We start from the raw sequence: 17,037 nt of genomic DNA on the forward strand, positions 1-17,037 counted from the left end.
CGAAACGGTGTCCGACTTTCAGATTAATCATCCCTGGGATTAATTTACAGAACGGAACGGGAAAAAGGGCGGAGACCACTGAATCGAGCCATGGGATTCAGTTGGTGGATCGTATGATAGTTTATGAGGATGATTAGTAAAGTTTCCAGTGGAACTCGGTTTTGCCAGGGTTTAGGGTTTTTGATCAAATTTTATGTTGCACCGAGGTTTTTCGTTCACAGTGTATTTGAAAGAGGAGGTTTTTAATGAAAGAGATTTTGTAGTGTTTTCTTGTAGTAAGAAACGGAATGATTTGTTTCTCAGTTATTAAATACGTAACATCCTGTTTCTTAATGAACAAGAACATGTTTCGTAAAAATATGAATCTACATAAACATCCGCAGCCTGTTTATGATTAAAATGATTTAATCGTCATAAGTAATTTTAATAATTACAATCCTAAGAAAAAGAAAAATATTGCAAGCTTCATTATGCAAAATATTTTACCATTAATTATACTAATGTTTGCTAAAAAATTACCAATTTAAAAATCAGTAGTTCAATAATTTCTATAGAAACAAGTACCTTCCTTTGTTCAAGTGTAATTAAAATAATCGATAAATCCATATCAAGAAATCTTACCCCATAATAATTTAACAAGTAATACATCAGTTTCCTAACTAAATAATTAATATCTATTTCCTATATCAAACTGAATATTTCAATATTTCTTAGAAATTAAAAACAAACAAATAGCGTAAGAATATAACGAAAATTCTTCTTTAAAGCTATTTTAATTGTGAAATTTTCGGTTCGATAAACCATTCTATCGTATAATTCGGCGATTATTCGACGATTAGTCGTGTTTCATTGGTTTTCCAGTTCGCTTGCGATTCGCTCACGGTCGAGCGAGCCTCGTTCAAGAATCGAAATCGCCTCTGTGAAGTGAATTTCTTCGGGTCCTGGTCACACCCTATCGATTATTCGTATCGTTGTCGAGACGACGACGACGACGACAACGTGATACACGATACACACACGGGTCACCCCTTTTACGAGTGAACGCGCCACGTCGAATCGTTAAGTCGACGGAATAACCACGATTTCTCTTTACGATCGTTCGACGACCGGCATCAATTTGTTATTGCTTCTCTTGCGCGCAGATTTATATGCACTGCAGAATTACGAGCTCGTTCCTACTTACCAACTATGCGCAAATCATCCATAAGCAGTCTTGTCAGTTATGAACAGATAGAGTACTTTGATGGAGGAAGGAAATCGTGATTTTTCTACAATGCTCGATCTTAATTTGTATAGTCGAGTGAAGTAGTTATTTTATATCTATTAACTCATCTATTAATACGGAAAAATATACATCGAGGTTTGAAATGTTTAATAAAATCATTAAGAATAAATATAACGTGTTGTACTAAGAAAGCAATTTCGATCATAAAAATAACAGCGTGAGGTCTCCTATGAAAAGAATGTCTATGATGTAACAAATAAAAAGCGCAAAATAACAAACACCAAAAGAAGAATTTCAATACGTAAAAGAAATAAACAAACTAAAAATAGAATTTGAATAATTAAAAAAGCAGCGGACGAAAAAAGGAAGTCGATAACGTTAAAGACAATACCTATAAAAATACTAAGACAAAATGAAAAGAATAACAAAAAGGATTACAGGAATAGTCGTAGAACGAATTCTAGTAATATGTAGGAAAAAAGCAGTGCAACAACAGGCGTAAAAGGATATTCCAGTAATAAAAAGGACAATATAAGGTTACCAGTAGAAACAACAGTCGATTTTACGACCTCGTTGTATCGTGGAAGCTACTATAGTCCGCTACCTCCATTTACCACGAATAAATAAATAAATAAATAAATAATATATACAGTATACAAAGTTCCTTTCTCTTGGCGCCGGCGAGCCAGTCTCCTGCTCTTTTTTCCAGGCTGTCTGTTTCGCGAGTTGAAGTTCAAAGAGTGGCCTCGGACGAATATCGAGTAATTTTGTCGCGTTCGAAATAACGTTGCTGAATATGCAACGCAGCGGTTCTACCGATAGAATAAGAGAACCCGCCGAATTTTGATCGTTTAGCATGCAAATACTCTGGAATTTAGACGACAGGCTCCGCTCTTTACCGATGCGCTTTCGTTATGCCGCACAAAGAGAGTTTGAAAAGTTTAGCCTTTATTCTGTTTGCTCAAGGTAGGCGATTTTTCTGCTCATACAGGATCAGCAACATTGATTTCGTTCGATCAGTTTAATAATCACGCCAACGAACACAACGCGTTACATTGCTTAAGATCGAAAATTTTACGCCTTACGTTTTAGAATCCTTCTTGAAACTTTACTCCTGTAATTTTCATATGTTAAATAAATGGCAAATTTCTCTTGATAATCCAAATTATTATCAGGTTATGGAGGCTTATGTTCAAAACATTCATAGCTAAATTTTAGAAAAATGTATCATTTTAATGATTAACATATGCACTGTTTTTTCCGGTATTTTCCTCCAATTATCGGATAACTTTTCAAGGTTTTTACCGAAATCTTTTCATTGTCTTCAACAACGAATTCCTTAGCTTCGCGTAAATTTTACTTGAGTTTCTCCAAATTCTTTTTTTTTTTTTTTTGAGGATAGTTTTCGTAAAAAATCAGGAAACATCGAAAGCGTGTATTTTTCCAACAATTTCGAAATAAATAATACGATGATGGTTTAAATGTCCTGTTGTACTCATATAGTTTTGGTGTTTCTGTGCAGGCGATTTTGCGCCTGTACGTCATCTGTCTTTGAAGAGCCTCCTTCCAAACACGAACGATTACATGACTTACGAGGGCAGCACGACTCACCCAGGCTGTTGGGAAACAGCAGTATGGCTGATCCTCAACAAACCTATTTACGTAACAGCGCGAGAGGTAAGTGTTGATCCTCTTTACCTTCTCCCTATCTACCTCAATTTGTATTCCTCCCTTGAGCTTTTTTTATTACCCTTTTCGTGTGTAGAATGGTCAATTAGTCAATCTTCTATCTTTCGTTCTGTATAAACACGTGTATAATATAAACGTAACACGGTACTAATTTTGTATACATGTACACGCATCCGTATCCACGACAGTAGTTTGAAAAACTTCTTAATAGGACTAAAAGGATCGAAGAAAGTTGCAATTCAGTTCAGAAACATTTATCCCATTATTAGAAACGTTCAAACATTTGTTTAGTTACAAATTATGGGAAAAACTGTATTTGTTAAATAACCAAATTGTAAGCAAAAGTATGTCGTTTTCTCATATATCAGTAATATTACAAATATTACATCGCTGCCGTGTTAAGTCAAAGGAGCGTACCAGCAGCTTTCTTTGGTTTATCTATATGAAATATTAAATAAGAGAAACGTCTCTGCTCTGAAACGTATTTGAAATCTGTGCCCAATTGTTAGACACTAGAAGTCATTTTTCACAAAATTACATTTTGACCAAATACGCGTACTTGGATTAACACGGCAGATCACCTATGAGTTAACTCAAGATCTTGCGAAATTGTCCTCGTAACACGGCGAGGAAGAATTTATACGATCGTTACTCCAACACCGGCACACCAAATGAAGTATATATACACATATACAGCAATTTCGTTTAATTATTCACCGTTCAAGAGGATATCTATTTTTAGGAAAAAGGCTACTAGAGAGAAGCAAAGTACGCTAAATTTTACGATGAAATTCGCGTAAATCGTTGGCCCGCGTTATTAATCTCCTTGCACCGTTGCAAAATTAATCGCGGGACAATAAATAATTTAATAAGGTGTCAGGCGCACCAACACCGATACCTTAAAGTACATTACTTTCGAGATTCAACTCCCGTTTTCCCGGGGCTATTCTTGCGCTTCCACCACCCTTATTTCAATCCTTCTCCCTTCCACGACCACGCCATTACTTAACAAGCTCTGCTTTATGGTTAAATATTGAACGAGGGAACGGCATCGTTACATCGTAATCCTAATCCCATTTCCAGCTTTACGCACTAAGGCAACTAATGCAAGGTCCGTCGACCACCCCGAAAGCACCCCTGGGAAACAATTCGAGGCCGCTGCAGGATCTTCATTACAGGACTATACGGACAAACATCGATTTTCACAAGGTGAATTGCTCTATTCTATTTTCCATCGTCTCTCCTTCCATCCATTTACTTGGCCGCTTCTGTTAATTTTTCATCGAGTAATCGCATTAACCGATGGGGAAACTTGGCTACAAGCATGTAGAATAAGTCCGACTTTATCGTTATGAATGTTAATACGAAGTTCAAATATAAAGCGTGTAAATCGAGAGAAAGCGATATCATGATTTGTTTTGTGTTAATGGCGCTTAAGTTCGCTTTTAACAGAATAATTTAAGGATAGGGTTTGTATTAATTTTCTGGATCACGAAATATTCGTAAAATCGATGAAAATAATTTTTGACCAGCTCGCGCCACATAAAGGAAATTTATTGATCAAAATTAGCTTTTAACAGTTTAATCCTGCTACGCTCTCTGGTCCATTTCCGATTTAATATATTCTTTTTTTGTTAAGAAATTTCTCAAGTTTGAGGAAAATATGAAAGTTGTTAACTGGCATGATTTCTTATCTTAATTTTGTGCTAAATTTCTTCGTAAAATACTACGTGTTGTTTCGCTCTTTGAAACAAGAATGAGATGGAAATATACAAATTCAGAGTCCAAGAAGAGTTCAATCTCAGAGTTAAAAAATCGCAGCAGGGTTATTATTTATATTATTTGGTCACTATTAGAATTATCGAATAGCAGAGAAGAATATTACTCTTATATTTCATCTTACTCTATTAATGCTTTAGAGGCGCTAATAATATGTTCCGACGAGAAACGATTAACGAAAACCAAGTTTTGTATTTTTCTTTCGGCAGCGACCGGATGCGAAGTGTCCATCGATGGCTCAGGACATGCACTATAGAGGTAACCCAGGATAATATCCAGGCTCGAGCGGCCCCAAACTTCTTACCATCTAGCGAAGGGATCATCTCGATGAGAATCTGAAAAGATGACTTTTTCTTTCCAGCGAACACGTGGCAGGACGATGGCTCCCTCTCGCACAACGGCGTCGTCTGAATCGTGGCCGTCATACAAACCAGAGACGTTTTCGGCTTTCAATGCGACAGGTTCACGCGAACATTTCGTAATAGGCATGCAAAAAGAAAAAGACCACTGTGTACAGGCTTGACAAGGTCACGGTTCAGGGAACTCGATTCGTCCAAATGGCAGACAAAACTCTGCAGATCTTTCTCATTTTCGTTACGAAACGAACAAATGAAATAAGACCATCGAGAAACTTCCATTTCATTGCATTTATTATAATTTGAAATTCGACCATTTCTTAATTCCATTCCTGTGTTACTGAAAGAAATTTGAAATATACAGATCTATTCGATTTGAACGAAGATCTTCTTTGGAAATCTATTTAACGAACCGATAAAAGATTTCTTTCCGGAAGCTTCAAAGCGATTCAATTCAATCGATAGACATGACATTGAAAAATGTCGAAAGTCAAATTTCGAGAAGAAGATTGCAGAAGAGTTACTCGGTTGTTCTAACTTGTACGTTAGAATGACATGTTGACATCTTAACTGAATAGATATTCTAATTAAAAATATTGCTGCAGGAACTAACGAACTACGTGAATTTCGATTAATTTCATTGAAAATTGATTCGTCCAATGATAGTACACGTTCGGTGGGATCTCTCCCTAAGAAAAACGAAATCGCAAACCAGTTTGATACTTGGAAGCTAAATTTACGCGCTGATAATCGCCAACAGATGCGATAATTAAAACGAAGAAACGATCGATAAAGATTTACTGTATTTCGGCGTGGCACCGATTTTCGTCGATTCCGAGCAGCTGCATCCACAATTCGAAGGTGTGGAAGAAGATTCACGAGCTATCAGGGACGGGCACGGGTTCCTCGAGTTATCGCGGCCGAACCGATTTTGACGGGGATGATAAGTGTGTTGGAGCGCGGCTGGAATTTGTATTTGTCGCCTGAACACCTTCCGGAAATCGTTCCTGTCGTTCGTTGGCGAAAAAGGGGAGGCAAGCGCTCGAAATCGAGGCGAACGTACTAAGAGATGGGAATATTTCGTGGAACGTTCGCCTGAACCAGTGTCCAATGCCCTAATTGATCGTGTTTCTCGTGAATTTCGAAAATAGCGAGTTAATTAGGAAATATCTCTCTGTTCATGATTGTGAATCGATAATTGACGATTTAATAATTCACGACGAAGATGTATGATTTGAGGTGAAATTGCAAATTATTTACGATTTTGGGAATTCAGGATGAATTATTAAAAATAAGGGAAATTTGGAGAAGTTTGTACGTGTAGAAGAATGATAGCAGGTTTGTATGTAAACGCGATCGCTTTGTAATAATTCGTTGTGGAAGTTGACGCGGAATTTGTCAGGTGTGTAAATTGATTCGGTGCATTTTTTAAAATCGTCGAAATAGTTGTTGCGTAAGTATTGTGCAAGAGAGCCTAAGTCGTGCGTTCTCGTGAAACGAAACTGCTTTAAGTAATATTTCTCCCGATACACTGTCCATTACCATTTTATATCTTTCCAGGTGTTTCGTTGAAGCGGAAAAAAAAAAGAAAAACGCAAGAGTCGTGTAGATGATATTTCCGTAGAAAGTATCACAAAACGAACAAATATTTGATCAAAGTATTTAATTGAAAAAGTTAATAGAGTTAAAGCATCAAACTGATTTACACATCCAATAAAATTTCACTGGAATATACAATAGAGAGTTCTAGGAATTGATTGAAAGAAATCTCATGGTAGTCGATACGTTAAATTACAAATAAAAACACTCGCCATAATTGTATGTCTAAAGCAAACATCATTTCGTAAATTGTCGAGAAGAACAAATTTTATTCGTAATTTATATAATGTAAGTGATCGTAAAACTTCGCCAAAGAGTGACCATTGTCCTTTCTGCGATATTTTTTTATTTACTAAACCAGAGAACAATCGTGTGCCTGTCGCTGCTAACAGAAGAATCGTGCTCGTTCCGCTTTCGAATAAAAATCACCCTCTAGAAAAGAAACAGAAGGGGAAAAAGGGGCAGAGAACAAAAATAATAATTATAATCCGGCCATTGGTCGGGCATCAAACGACACTTGAAAACGAGGAGATGGAATTGTCGACTTACTTGACAGGTTTTTGTCAATTATTTTATAACCAATATACGTAAACGTGACGCTGAACGTACGACGAATAGAAACGTGTCAAAGTAAGAAAATTTCGAAATAGATGGAGATGATGATAAAACGATCGAATGTTGACGATTTCTCTGAGCGGAACGAGCGATTCGACGAATAAAAAAATAGGTTTGGATGTTTGGAGGATGAGAGTGGAAACTTAAAGAACGATAAAAAGAGAAAAAAGAGGAGTGATATGAAGTTAGAGTCGCGTGCTAGACCAACCGCAATCGCGAGAGGAATAAAAATTGGATTGTTCATAGCTTAGCCGAATGGACGAATGATCCAGCGCTTTTGTATATAAATACAGATACTAAGAAACCGTAAGAAAAGGAACTATTATTAAAAATAGGTGTAAGCAGATTAAGAGGACACTTAGAGGGAGGCTGGAGGAGGATGTGTATAGAAACCTAACGTTGTATCATACGAAAGTGAACGTTTAACGATTGTGGTTAATGAATAACGATAACAATAAACGCAACGTTATATTGTAGATCATGTGTGTTCCCTGCGAATTTTTTAATTTCTTCATTCACCCTCTTCTTTTAACTTTGTCTAAGGTTTCTTCGAATAATTACTGTCGGACTAATTAGTTACATGAACTATAACATGTTACATATTATATGTCGATATACATATAAATTTATCATTGGAAATATGAGAACAGTTGTAGAAAGAATCGTTAAGAAAACTACTAGAAGAAAAGGATTATAGACTACATATTTTTAAATGGTTTATACCTTCGGATTTAACAAATTATTATGTGATATTAAAATGGTACTCTTATAATGACAGTGAAATAAGAAAATCGACAAAGATATAGATATAGATATTTATTTCCTATATCTTCAAATAACTTCATGTAAATATTTCACGAAACAAATAATTACAATCAATAACATTATGCGTTAACCACGATCAATTAAGATTAATTGCAGTCGATGAATCTAGTTTGACCACGTGACCGCGATTTTTATCAGTTGGACGAAGCTTTGAATAATTATTCGAAGAAACGAACGATCTAGCGGAAGTTTCTTTATGGAGGACGAAGCCCCGTGGGACTCGCGACAATCTTGCGAGTAGACGATCGAAAAATCCCGGTACATTGACAAATTGTCTGGGTGGAAATTGGGTCGAACGACGGGCAAAGTTCGCGCTGCGAGGCTGCGTCTCATCCTTCATTAATTATCTCCTTGTCGTGGCAACTTTCGACGACGATGCTCCGCCGGGACCAGCCAGAGGTAAGTGAATTTCATTTTACGAATTTCCGACGTGAAATTTTCGCGCCCATTGCTAGTTGCTGCTGTTTTTGGACCGATCGATCATCAACGACAATGTGTGGCTATTTGAGTTTATATTAGGGTCGATTATTAAGTATGACATAATTTAGAATGACTTTTATTAGCATTAGAACCACTCGTCTATTATTTGTGTTGACCCAAATATCCTATAAATCTACATGATAATTAAAGTGATTTGATGGAAAGAAATAAATAAGTATTCGTATAATTGTCCTCTTATCTGAATAAAAGTCGAGATTAATTTTGTTAGAAGACGAAAGTATCTGTATATTTTTAATAATTGTAAAAAATTAATTTTCCTATTTTTACAAACTTTATGAAACTGTAAAATCTAAATGGGAGAAAAATAACAAAGAATAATATTCAGTATTTATATATATTACAAATATATATAAAGTAAAATTTATATAAAAATTGTATATATTACAAATGGAATATTGCAACGTTGGTTAACGATTCCTTTATTCGAGAAATAGCTATACAAACTTAATAAATCATGACATTATCATTAGAGGAGAAACAGGAAACGCATCGACAAGGGAATGACCGCTCAAATGTGTCTGTCATGATAAGTAGCAGTATAGACGACGTGATGTCGACGTTTTCTCTCTCTCTCTCTCTCTTTCTCTCTCTCGAGGAGAGGACATTGGACGACAGTTATGACAAACGAAACAGCCAAATATTCAATTTGCACGACAGGCTTTGGGACCATTCCGCGGAGAATAGCTCGCGTCATACAAACCAGACAGACTTATCAGAACGTGGACGACGTCTGACGAGGGCTATTGACGTGCTCGAGGCCGTGGAAGCCTCGATTACGATTCGATCGAGCTGTTTTATCTCTCGCCTGTCAATTAGCCGTTTCCGGTGTCGGCTAATTGTACCAGGTTGGGAAATCTGAACCGTGGATTTTCCATGGAATGTTATGGTTCGAGTCTTTCAGTGTTTTAATGATAGACAAATCGTAGAGGTCTAAATATGAAAACTTGAAGCATTTTTGATGAAAGAAAAATCATTTCTATGTACCTGTGATTATCGGTAGCTCTTTTAAATATCACGAAGCCTTATATTTTTAGTTAACCTTCCTCTATGTCACTATGTTTGTTTTCTGGAATCCAATAGGTTTGCTTTTTAGAATCATCGATTTTTTGATACTAAGACTTTTAAAGTGACGTCTTACAAATTGACGAAGTAGGGTTTTGACCGATCTCGATCTTTAAGATCAGTTGACAGTATAATTCATACTTAATACCTCTAGGGTTGAAAATTCAACTATTCAAATCTATACGCACTAAGATTATAATATACTTCCCTTTTAGTCCTCATTTATGTTATAAATAGATTTACACTAACAAACAACTCATTGAATATGAAGTTATGTAAAAGTTATTTTGTTACTATGTTAAATTTGTATGTATTTTAATTCGTAAAAAAAAATATTTGAAGTTTATATTGGATTGTCCGAGAAGTTTCTTTCGTTTTATAAAGAAATAATAGTCACACAATGTTTTTTGTTTTATATTAGTTTATTGAATTACGCACGAATATAATAATAGAAATAGAACGAAATGGATCATACCTAATTCAATAAAATAATATAAAACAGAAATTGTTGTTCATCTATTATCATCTTATGAAACGAAAGAAACTTTTTGGATAACCTAATATATACAATAATTTCCTGCTGATTGTTTATTCATACCTAACCGATAATCAATGATGTTCAAACAGAATTTTCAAATAGGATTTTCTCTAAAACAAAGCCTCAGACAAAAAGGGTTTCATTCTACATCTTCTTCTTGTTTTTTCATAAGGAATCACCTCACGTCCGCTTGTACATGTTATTCGACCGCACCCTGCATATCGATAATATATGTATATAGTCCTCTTAAGAGAAAATCGAATAAAAGCAGATTTTCCAAAATTCATAGTTCTCAAACCACCTTTCAATACTGTTGAAATGGTCATCACTTCTAAGAAAACTCTACATCTGGTCTTTTAGTTTTCTCAAGCACTGAAGCCATCGGCAGCGTATAGACAAAAGATTGGATCGAAGGTAGACCATAAACAGTACATAGGCAACGTTGGCTTCAGAGCTTTCAGTCATAGGGTAACACTGCTAGCGTGCGGATCTGGGTCAGCTCAATTATATTCCGATTTGTATTTACACTTCAGTATTTAAAATATATTTTCTACCTTACAATTTATCCACGCATTCCTTTGTTCACATACATCTAATAACCTCAAAAAATACAACGTTATAATTTTTACTCCTCATTAACACTATTCTTTTGTTCTATTTTACGAGCATACACCATTCTTCATACGACATATTTATATTGTCAATTATTATTCGCTATCGATACCATGAAAACCCATCAAATTTCTCCCTTTTCTACCTATAATATTCTTTTTTGTAACCTTCTTGTGTTTCATCAAACCACCTCATTAATTACACGACTATAGAGTTCTAAACTTCCTCTTTAAAATGTGTTTTGTTTCATCTTCCTACGACTTCTCGTTTCAAAGATATGGCCGTTTAAAGATGGCCATAATTTTGAATATTTCCCTGCCGTCCTCTTTCTCGCACACTCGGGCCTCTTCCTCGCACGCATACACTGACCTACCTCACACTAGCTGCCCACCGGCGGACGCTGAATCGACGTTTTTTTCTTTACTATCACTACTACGCTGCGTGCGTATTTTCACGAACGAAAAGTGGGTCACGCCGCTTCCGGGAATTCGACCATTCAGCTTTGCGCGCACTGTCCTATAGCGTCCTTCGAATCGCTGTATCTTGCAAACGGACTGAGATATCGACTTGGAAAAAGATGTGTTCTTTAGAGTAGGGGTTGCTCTAGCTTTTAAGTGAATTGGGTCGAGTTTGGTTGATAGTGTTGAAGTGGTCATCACTTCTAAGGAAACTCTACATTTGATCTTTTAGTTTTTTCAAGCACTGAAGTCATCGACAGCGTATGGACAAAAGATTAGGACGAAGGCAGACCATAAACAGTAGACAGGTGACGTTAGCTTCAGGGTTTTCGGTCATAGGGTAACGCTGCTAGCGTGCGGATCTGGATCAGCTCAATTATATTCCGACTTGTATTTACACTTCAGTATTTAAAATATATTTTCTACCTTGCAATTTATCCACGCGTTCTTTTGTATTCACATACATCTAATAACCTCAACAGATAGTATAATTCAGACATGATATCTTTAATATTATAAATCCAACGCTGAGGTTATAGCGTACATAAATGTAAAACAAAATCGAGTGAAAATATATTTTTTCTTTTTTATGATGGTATGTGTGTGTTTTAGTATGTTTGGTACGAGAAGGATTTTTATTCATTGTTGGAAATTACGTTTTGCCGGATTATAGGTATTTAATTATGGATACTAATTACCGAGCTGGTTAAGGATAAGATAAAGCGATAGAATATGAACGATAGATAATCGAAGATAGAATGTGAGGAATAGGAGAAATAGGGAGAATATAACGAAGTTAATTAATAGATAAAAAGGAAGATTCTCAAATTCTAGATAACTTTGCCTGATTGCAATTCAATTAACGAAACTAATCAAGACACGGACCAGAATTTTCTATTTCTAAATCAATTTTTACTTCTCCGCTACTGTAAGATCTCGAGGGACACCAAACTTTATGAATATTTCAATAACTTCTCATCTCAAGTATAGTGCTTATTATACGCCATCCACGCCTTTATCAAGCTTGTCCTTCGCAAATCTTCGAATTCTCAAACACTACACTTCCCTTATCAGAAACAAGAGAATTAAAAAACGACGAGCGATTAAAAATCTAAAGGATGTACCGATACATCAAGTACACGAGTGTCGCTCAAAAAACGAACAAGGCAATGAGCAACGAGGTCCCTCGCCGGTAATTACGTTGACCTGGTCTGACACAAGGCAAGCGTCACCAAAAGAGACAGAGAGAAGAGTGGATGGTGTGCTGAGTGGCAAAGTCGCGAACGAGGTAAGAGGATGAACGAGATATGCTTACGAAGCTTCAAGTTCCTCGAAAGACAGAGAGATCTTCTCACCCGTGGGAGAATCGGGTAAAGGGGAAAAAAAGAAGCAAAAGTGAAAGACTAGGGGAAGGAGATAAAGAAAGAGAAGAAGAAAATAAGAGGCGAGGAAGGCACTCGATCGAAGTGAGAGGAAAGAGGCCCATCGCTCTCTTTTATGGAAATTAAGGATGTGATTTCGGTTCCCGCGAGAACAAGCTTCAAACTCACTCGCTTTCTGCTTTCGACTCTGTCCTTTGAGGCCTGTTCGTGGCCCCGTGGTTCGCCATTTTTTATAGAGCACTCTCGTCGCGTCGATGCGGCAAATTGTAAATTGATTTCCCTCTTATCCTTTTCCCTGCTGGATTTTTTCTAGACAGCAGCTCGAGACGCGGTTACATTCGATCATGATCGCGGCTTCTTTGATTATCCTTCTGTTCTCTGCGAATTGCTTCTTTCAGGTGTTCTTCGAACATGGAGAATTTCAGGAAATTATTATATGAGTTTATGGACGCATCCTCTCGAGTTATATATTTATTGTTTCTTAATTTAGAAAATATATGTTGGTTAAAATCTTTGTTGAGGATAATCTTACAATTTTCCTTGGAAATTAGCGAAAGAATGAATTACAAACATTGAACTTCCATGCAGATGTATATAACAAATTTTGTGAACAACTCGTGAAAAGTTGCAAAACAAGATACATGGTCAAATATTTCTTTGCTTTGTACAAGAAAGCATCGTCTTTTAAGATACACGTGTATCTGTGTGTATACATTTTTCACATTCTCTCTAATTAAAATACCAAAACACCAACTGAATAACAATTAAATGTCTAAATAACATTAAACGTTTCTTAACGAAACCATGAATTATAAACAATATCCGCACCTATTGTACATAAACAACACACTGTGAATTCAATTTATCCCAAAATATAAAGCATATCTATTTGCTATCAAATCAAATTACCAAAATACTAATTCAACCAATTATCGATCGAAACCAACAAATTATCATCTGAGCTAAAACCACGATCTCTTCCTAACCCCATTAATCATAAACAATGTCCAAAATCGCACGAATCGGCTTCGGGTATCTTTTAACGGGATCATGGAACACCGGCAACAACTTTCATCAGCCGCGTCCACCGATCAGCAAAGCAGTCGATAATCGATTAACGTAGTTGAACGTAATCCGCGATGATCAACGAGACCCGCGGTTAATCGGGCCACGTTTTTGCCAGAGGAATTGGATTTTTCGTCTCGCGGAGCTCCTCTTATTCTCGTTCCTTAACGCCATTCGATACGATCTGCTCCAACGACGCGATTTGTGCCCGATCGAATCGGTGTGCGAGCCTCGTACGTGTGAAATGAGGTAATAAAAATATTACGACGACCTTCTAATCTTTCTCCTTATAATGGTATCCATAATTCCTCGCCGCGTTGCGTTGTGAAGTCGCGATCGGATCCAACCCCCTTCCGGTTCTGATCCTCGTTCATCTTTTCACCTCTATTCGACATAAACCATCATGATGGTAGATGTTAACCTTCTGCTCAATGTAGCTATTTTCGTGAACGCTTCGGAGCCATCGTGCTTTTGATGCGCACTTTTTTCAAAGGAGATTGATGGAAGAATGGGGTTTCGGTGGAAAGACGTAGACGACACTGCTTTTGGTGAACACTTTTTAGAGGATTTGTGAACTCAGCGTTTCAGATTGTTGAGAATTTGGAATTTGAGATTCTTGGGAATTTAGTATGTGAGATTTTTAGACACTTGCGAATCTACCATTTCAGATTTCAGGGAATCTAGGAATTTAGTATTTGAGATGTTTGATGCTTGGCAATTTTGTGTTTCGGTTGTTTTAAGTTTTCAAAATTTAATATTTCAGATATGATTGTTTAATATTTGAACATTTCCGAAATTCGGTAATTTATGGTTTGGGATTTTTTAAGATTTTATAACTTCTCGTATTTTCCGAAATAAAATTTTCCGTTTTAAGTGAAACACTATGATATGATAATTTTAATAAAAGAATTATAAAAAAGGAATCCTCGCAGTATTAAGAATTTCTTGATGAATACCAAAATCTGCGATCTTCGACCGAAAGACTTTCCTTTAAAAAAAAGATTCCTTTTTACAATCGCTAAGTACCGACAGCAAAACGTTCGCAATAATACACAATGCCGCTTAAAATCCAATAACACGATAATTGAGGAAGAAAAAAAGGCAAGCGAAACGAGAATATCTTGGAAAGGAAACTATACACACGTTTTTTATTTTCGTTCGTCAGCTTTCAATCCTGTTGAAAGCTGTTTCGAAAAAGGGGAAAGCGTCTGGATTCGGCTGAAAGAACGAAAGAGAACAAAGACGTTGCCTTTTTTCCAGCTCTTATTGATAACGTGGCATAATACAGGAACGTGATTTAGATCCCGTCGAGTTTGCCAGGATACTGCGACGCTACGTATACATCGGGATACCAAATCGTTTCTATTCGACAACGAGGAATCGGCTTACCTACCACAATGGCCGCTTGGAAAACGATTTTCCACCGGCCCTGAAAAGGACCAAACCTCCATAACAGACTTACCACGTTCGAACAATTCGACCCCGTCGCGCTGAAAAGCTTTATACTACCATTTCAACGTGCTCCGTGTGCATTCGACGCCGGCACCAGCCGGACTTCCGGCCGCTCAAAGAACCCGCTGCCACACTGAATTGATTAATTAATCACCGGTGAATCGATCGCTACGAACTCGACGATTTTGTAATAGCGTGATATCCGGCTATTAAAATAATGATGATCTCTAATTTGTTGGAAATTAATATGGATGGTGTTGCTTTTTAAATATCAAATGATTTTCCTTTTTTTTTTTAATTCTTATACGAAAGAGTTATACGTGAAAGAAACTTTTAATTTAAGAGAATTGTTGAGATGAAGCTCGATTTTAATAGGGAAATTTTATAAGAAATCTGCGTTCTAAAATATTAGAATACATTACAGATATTAGGTCAATTGTTCAGTACCAGACACAGAATTTTATCGTATCAGCCGAGGATGAAAAAAATCGTATTTTTCAATTCATAGAAATTTGTAAATGGTAAATTTCTTTATCTTGAAAAAGTTAAATTTCTAAATAATGGGTACGAGTGAAGAAAAATCTTTGATTGGAGAAACTTGTAGATAAAGTTGTGAATAGAGGTATACTTGGTCAGTCACCTGAATAATGTCGCACACTGAAAACAACTTGGTCAGAATCCGATAATACCATATGTGATACAGAAAGCAATCAGACTGGGAACAGACTGAGAACAACATAGTTAGAACTGTTTCCGGTAACTAGGAGAATTCGCATAAACCACGTTATGACTTGGTCTGTACTCGACATAGGCAGAAACTACTTGAGTCAGTTCAGAGAAACACAAACAACAACTATATTAACAAATAATAATAACATATATACATGTTGTTTGTTGGGACAAATGAAAGATTTCTTCGAACGATGAAGTTTACACTAGTTTTTGATCGATATACGTATGAGAAGTTGCAAGAAAATAGCGAAAGATACGCCATCGCGTAAGAACATTGTGAAGTTTCGGTCCGTTACAACGATCTTGCCACTTTATTACGCTTGATGAAAAAGCACTGTGCTTCCTCATATTTACGACACTTTTATTACGAAAACAACTGTTGGTCGTGGGCTGAGAGCTCCGATAGTTCGCCGTTAAACTTCTATTAACTTTCATGAAACTCCGACTCTGTCCTGGTAAGTGCATTAAGGCCGTGAGTTTCGCGAGATATTCACTCCACGTCGTATGACTCGTCATTTTTTCAATAATCTTCAGCCACAACGCATGAATCTTACCGATAAAATGGCGCGTGCGAATTTCTAAAAATTAAATTTAATCAGTAGGAGAAATTGGAAATCGATTCACCGAAATATTCTGTCAGATGAGATTTCGTATAAAAATATTAGCAGAGCTTCTAACTATTATTTACCATGGTCTTCATGTAGAAATCGTAAAAGGAAATTTCTATAAATTTCCAAAAACATAGTTTTCGAATGGGAATTTGTTTTTAGCTCGACCTAAAACCTAAAACCTATCGAAATACAAAAATAATTTTCAAACGTATGCAACTTATTTTCAGAATCTCTGGGCGTTTCATTATGAGACAGAAAAATCTGAAAAAATTTCACCATAATTACAACGAAGGATCTTAATTACAGGAAAATTCCGAGGAAACTAGTCGAAATACTTTTCCCATTGAAAGGGTGTTGATGATGCGAGCGCCATGGGGTAATCGAAAAACTGGCGATCAATTATTTACGCCATTCCCATTAACAGTGTCTCTATCAATGTATATCTTTAATCCATTTTCGTTCGTACATCAATTAAACCGTCCATCTCCATTCGCGATGGACGTCGGGCCAATTAAATAAATTGCCAGAAGCTCTCA

The 17,037-nt window shown here is 36.5% G+C and overlaps 1 protein-coding gene across 3 annotated transcripts in view; it reads left to right on the forward strand.

Moving 5' to 3' along the window:
• The window catches only part of LOC132907329 (carbonic anhydrase-related protein 10), a 231,082-nt gene extending 224,440 nt beyond the window's left edge, over positions 1–6,642 (forward strand). Inside the window, exons 7-10 of one of the 3 annotated variants that reach the window (XM_060960303.1) lie at positions 2,748–2,902; positions 3,998–4,123; positions 4,903–4,951; positions 5,037–6,642. In XM_060960303.1, coding sequence (XP_060816286.1) covers positions 2,748–2,902; positions 3,998–4,123; positions 4,903–4,951; positions 5,037–5,104 — 398 coding nt within the window. In that variant the 3' untranslated portion in view covers positions 5,105–6,642. The remainder of the gene's footprint in view (positions 1–2,747; positions 2,903–3,997; positions 4,124–4,902; positions 4,952–5,036) is intronic. The other 2 variants (XM_060960305.1, XM_060960302.1) reach the window with 2 other exon arrangements.
• Positions 6,643–17,037: the final 10,395 nt, after the last annotated feature.

This window comes from Bombus pascuorum, chromosome 5 (assembly GCF_905332965.1).
Source record: "Bombus pascuorum chromosome 5, iyBomPasc1.1, whole genome shotgun sequence".
In the NCBI taxonomy this organism is placed as follows: Eukaryota; Metazoa; Arthropoda; class Insecta; order Hymenoptera; family Apidae; genus Bombus; species Bombus pascuorum.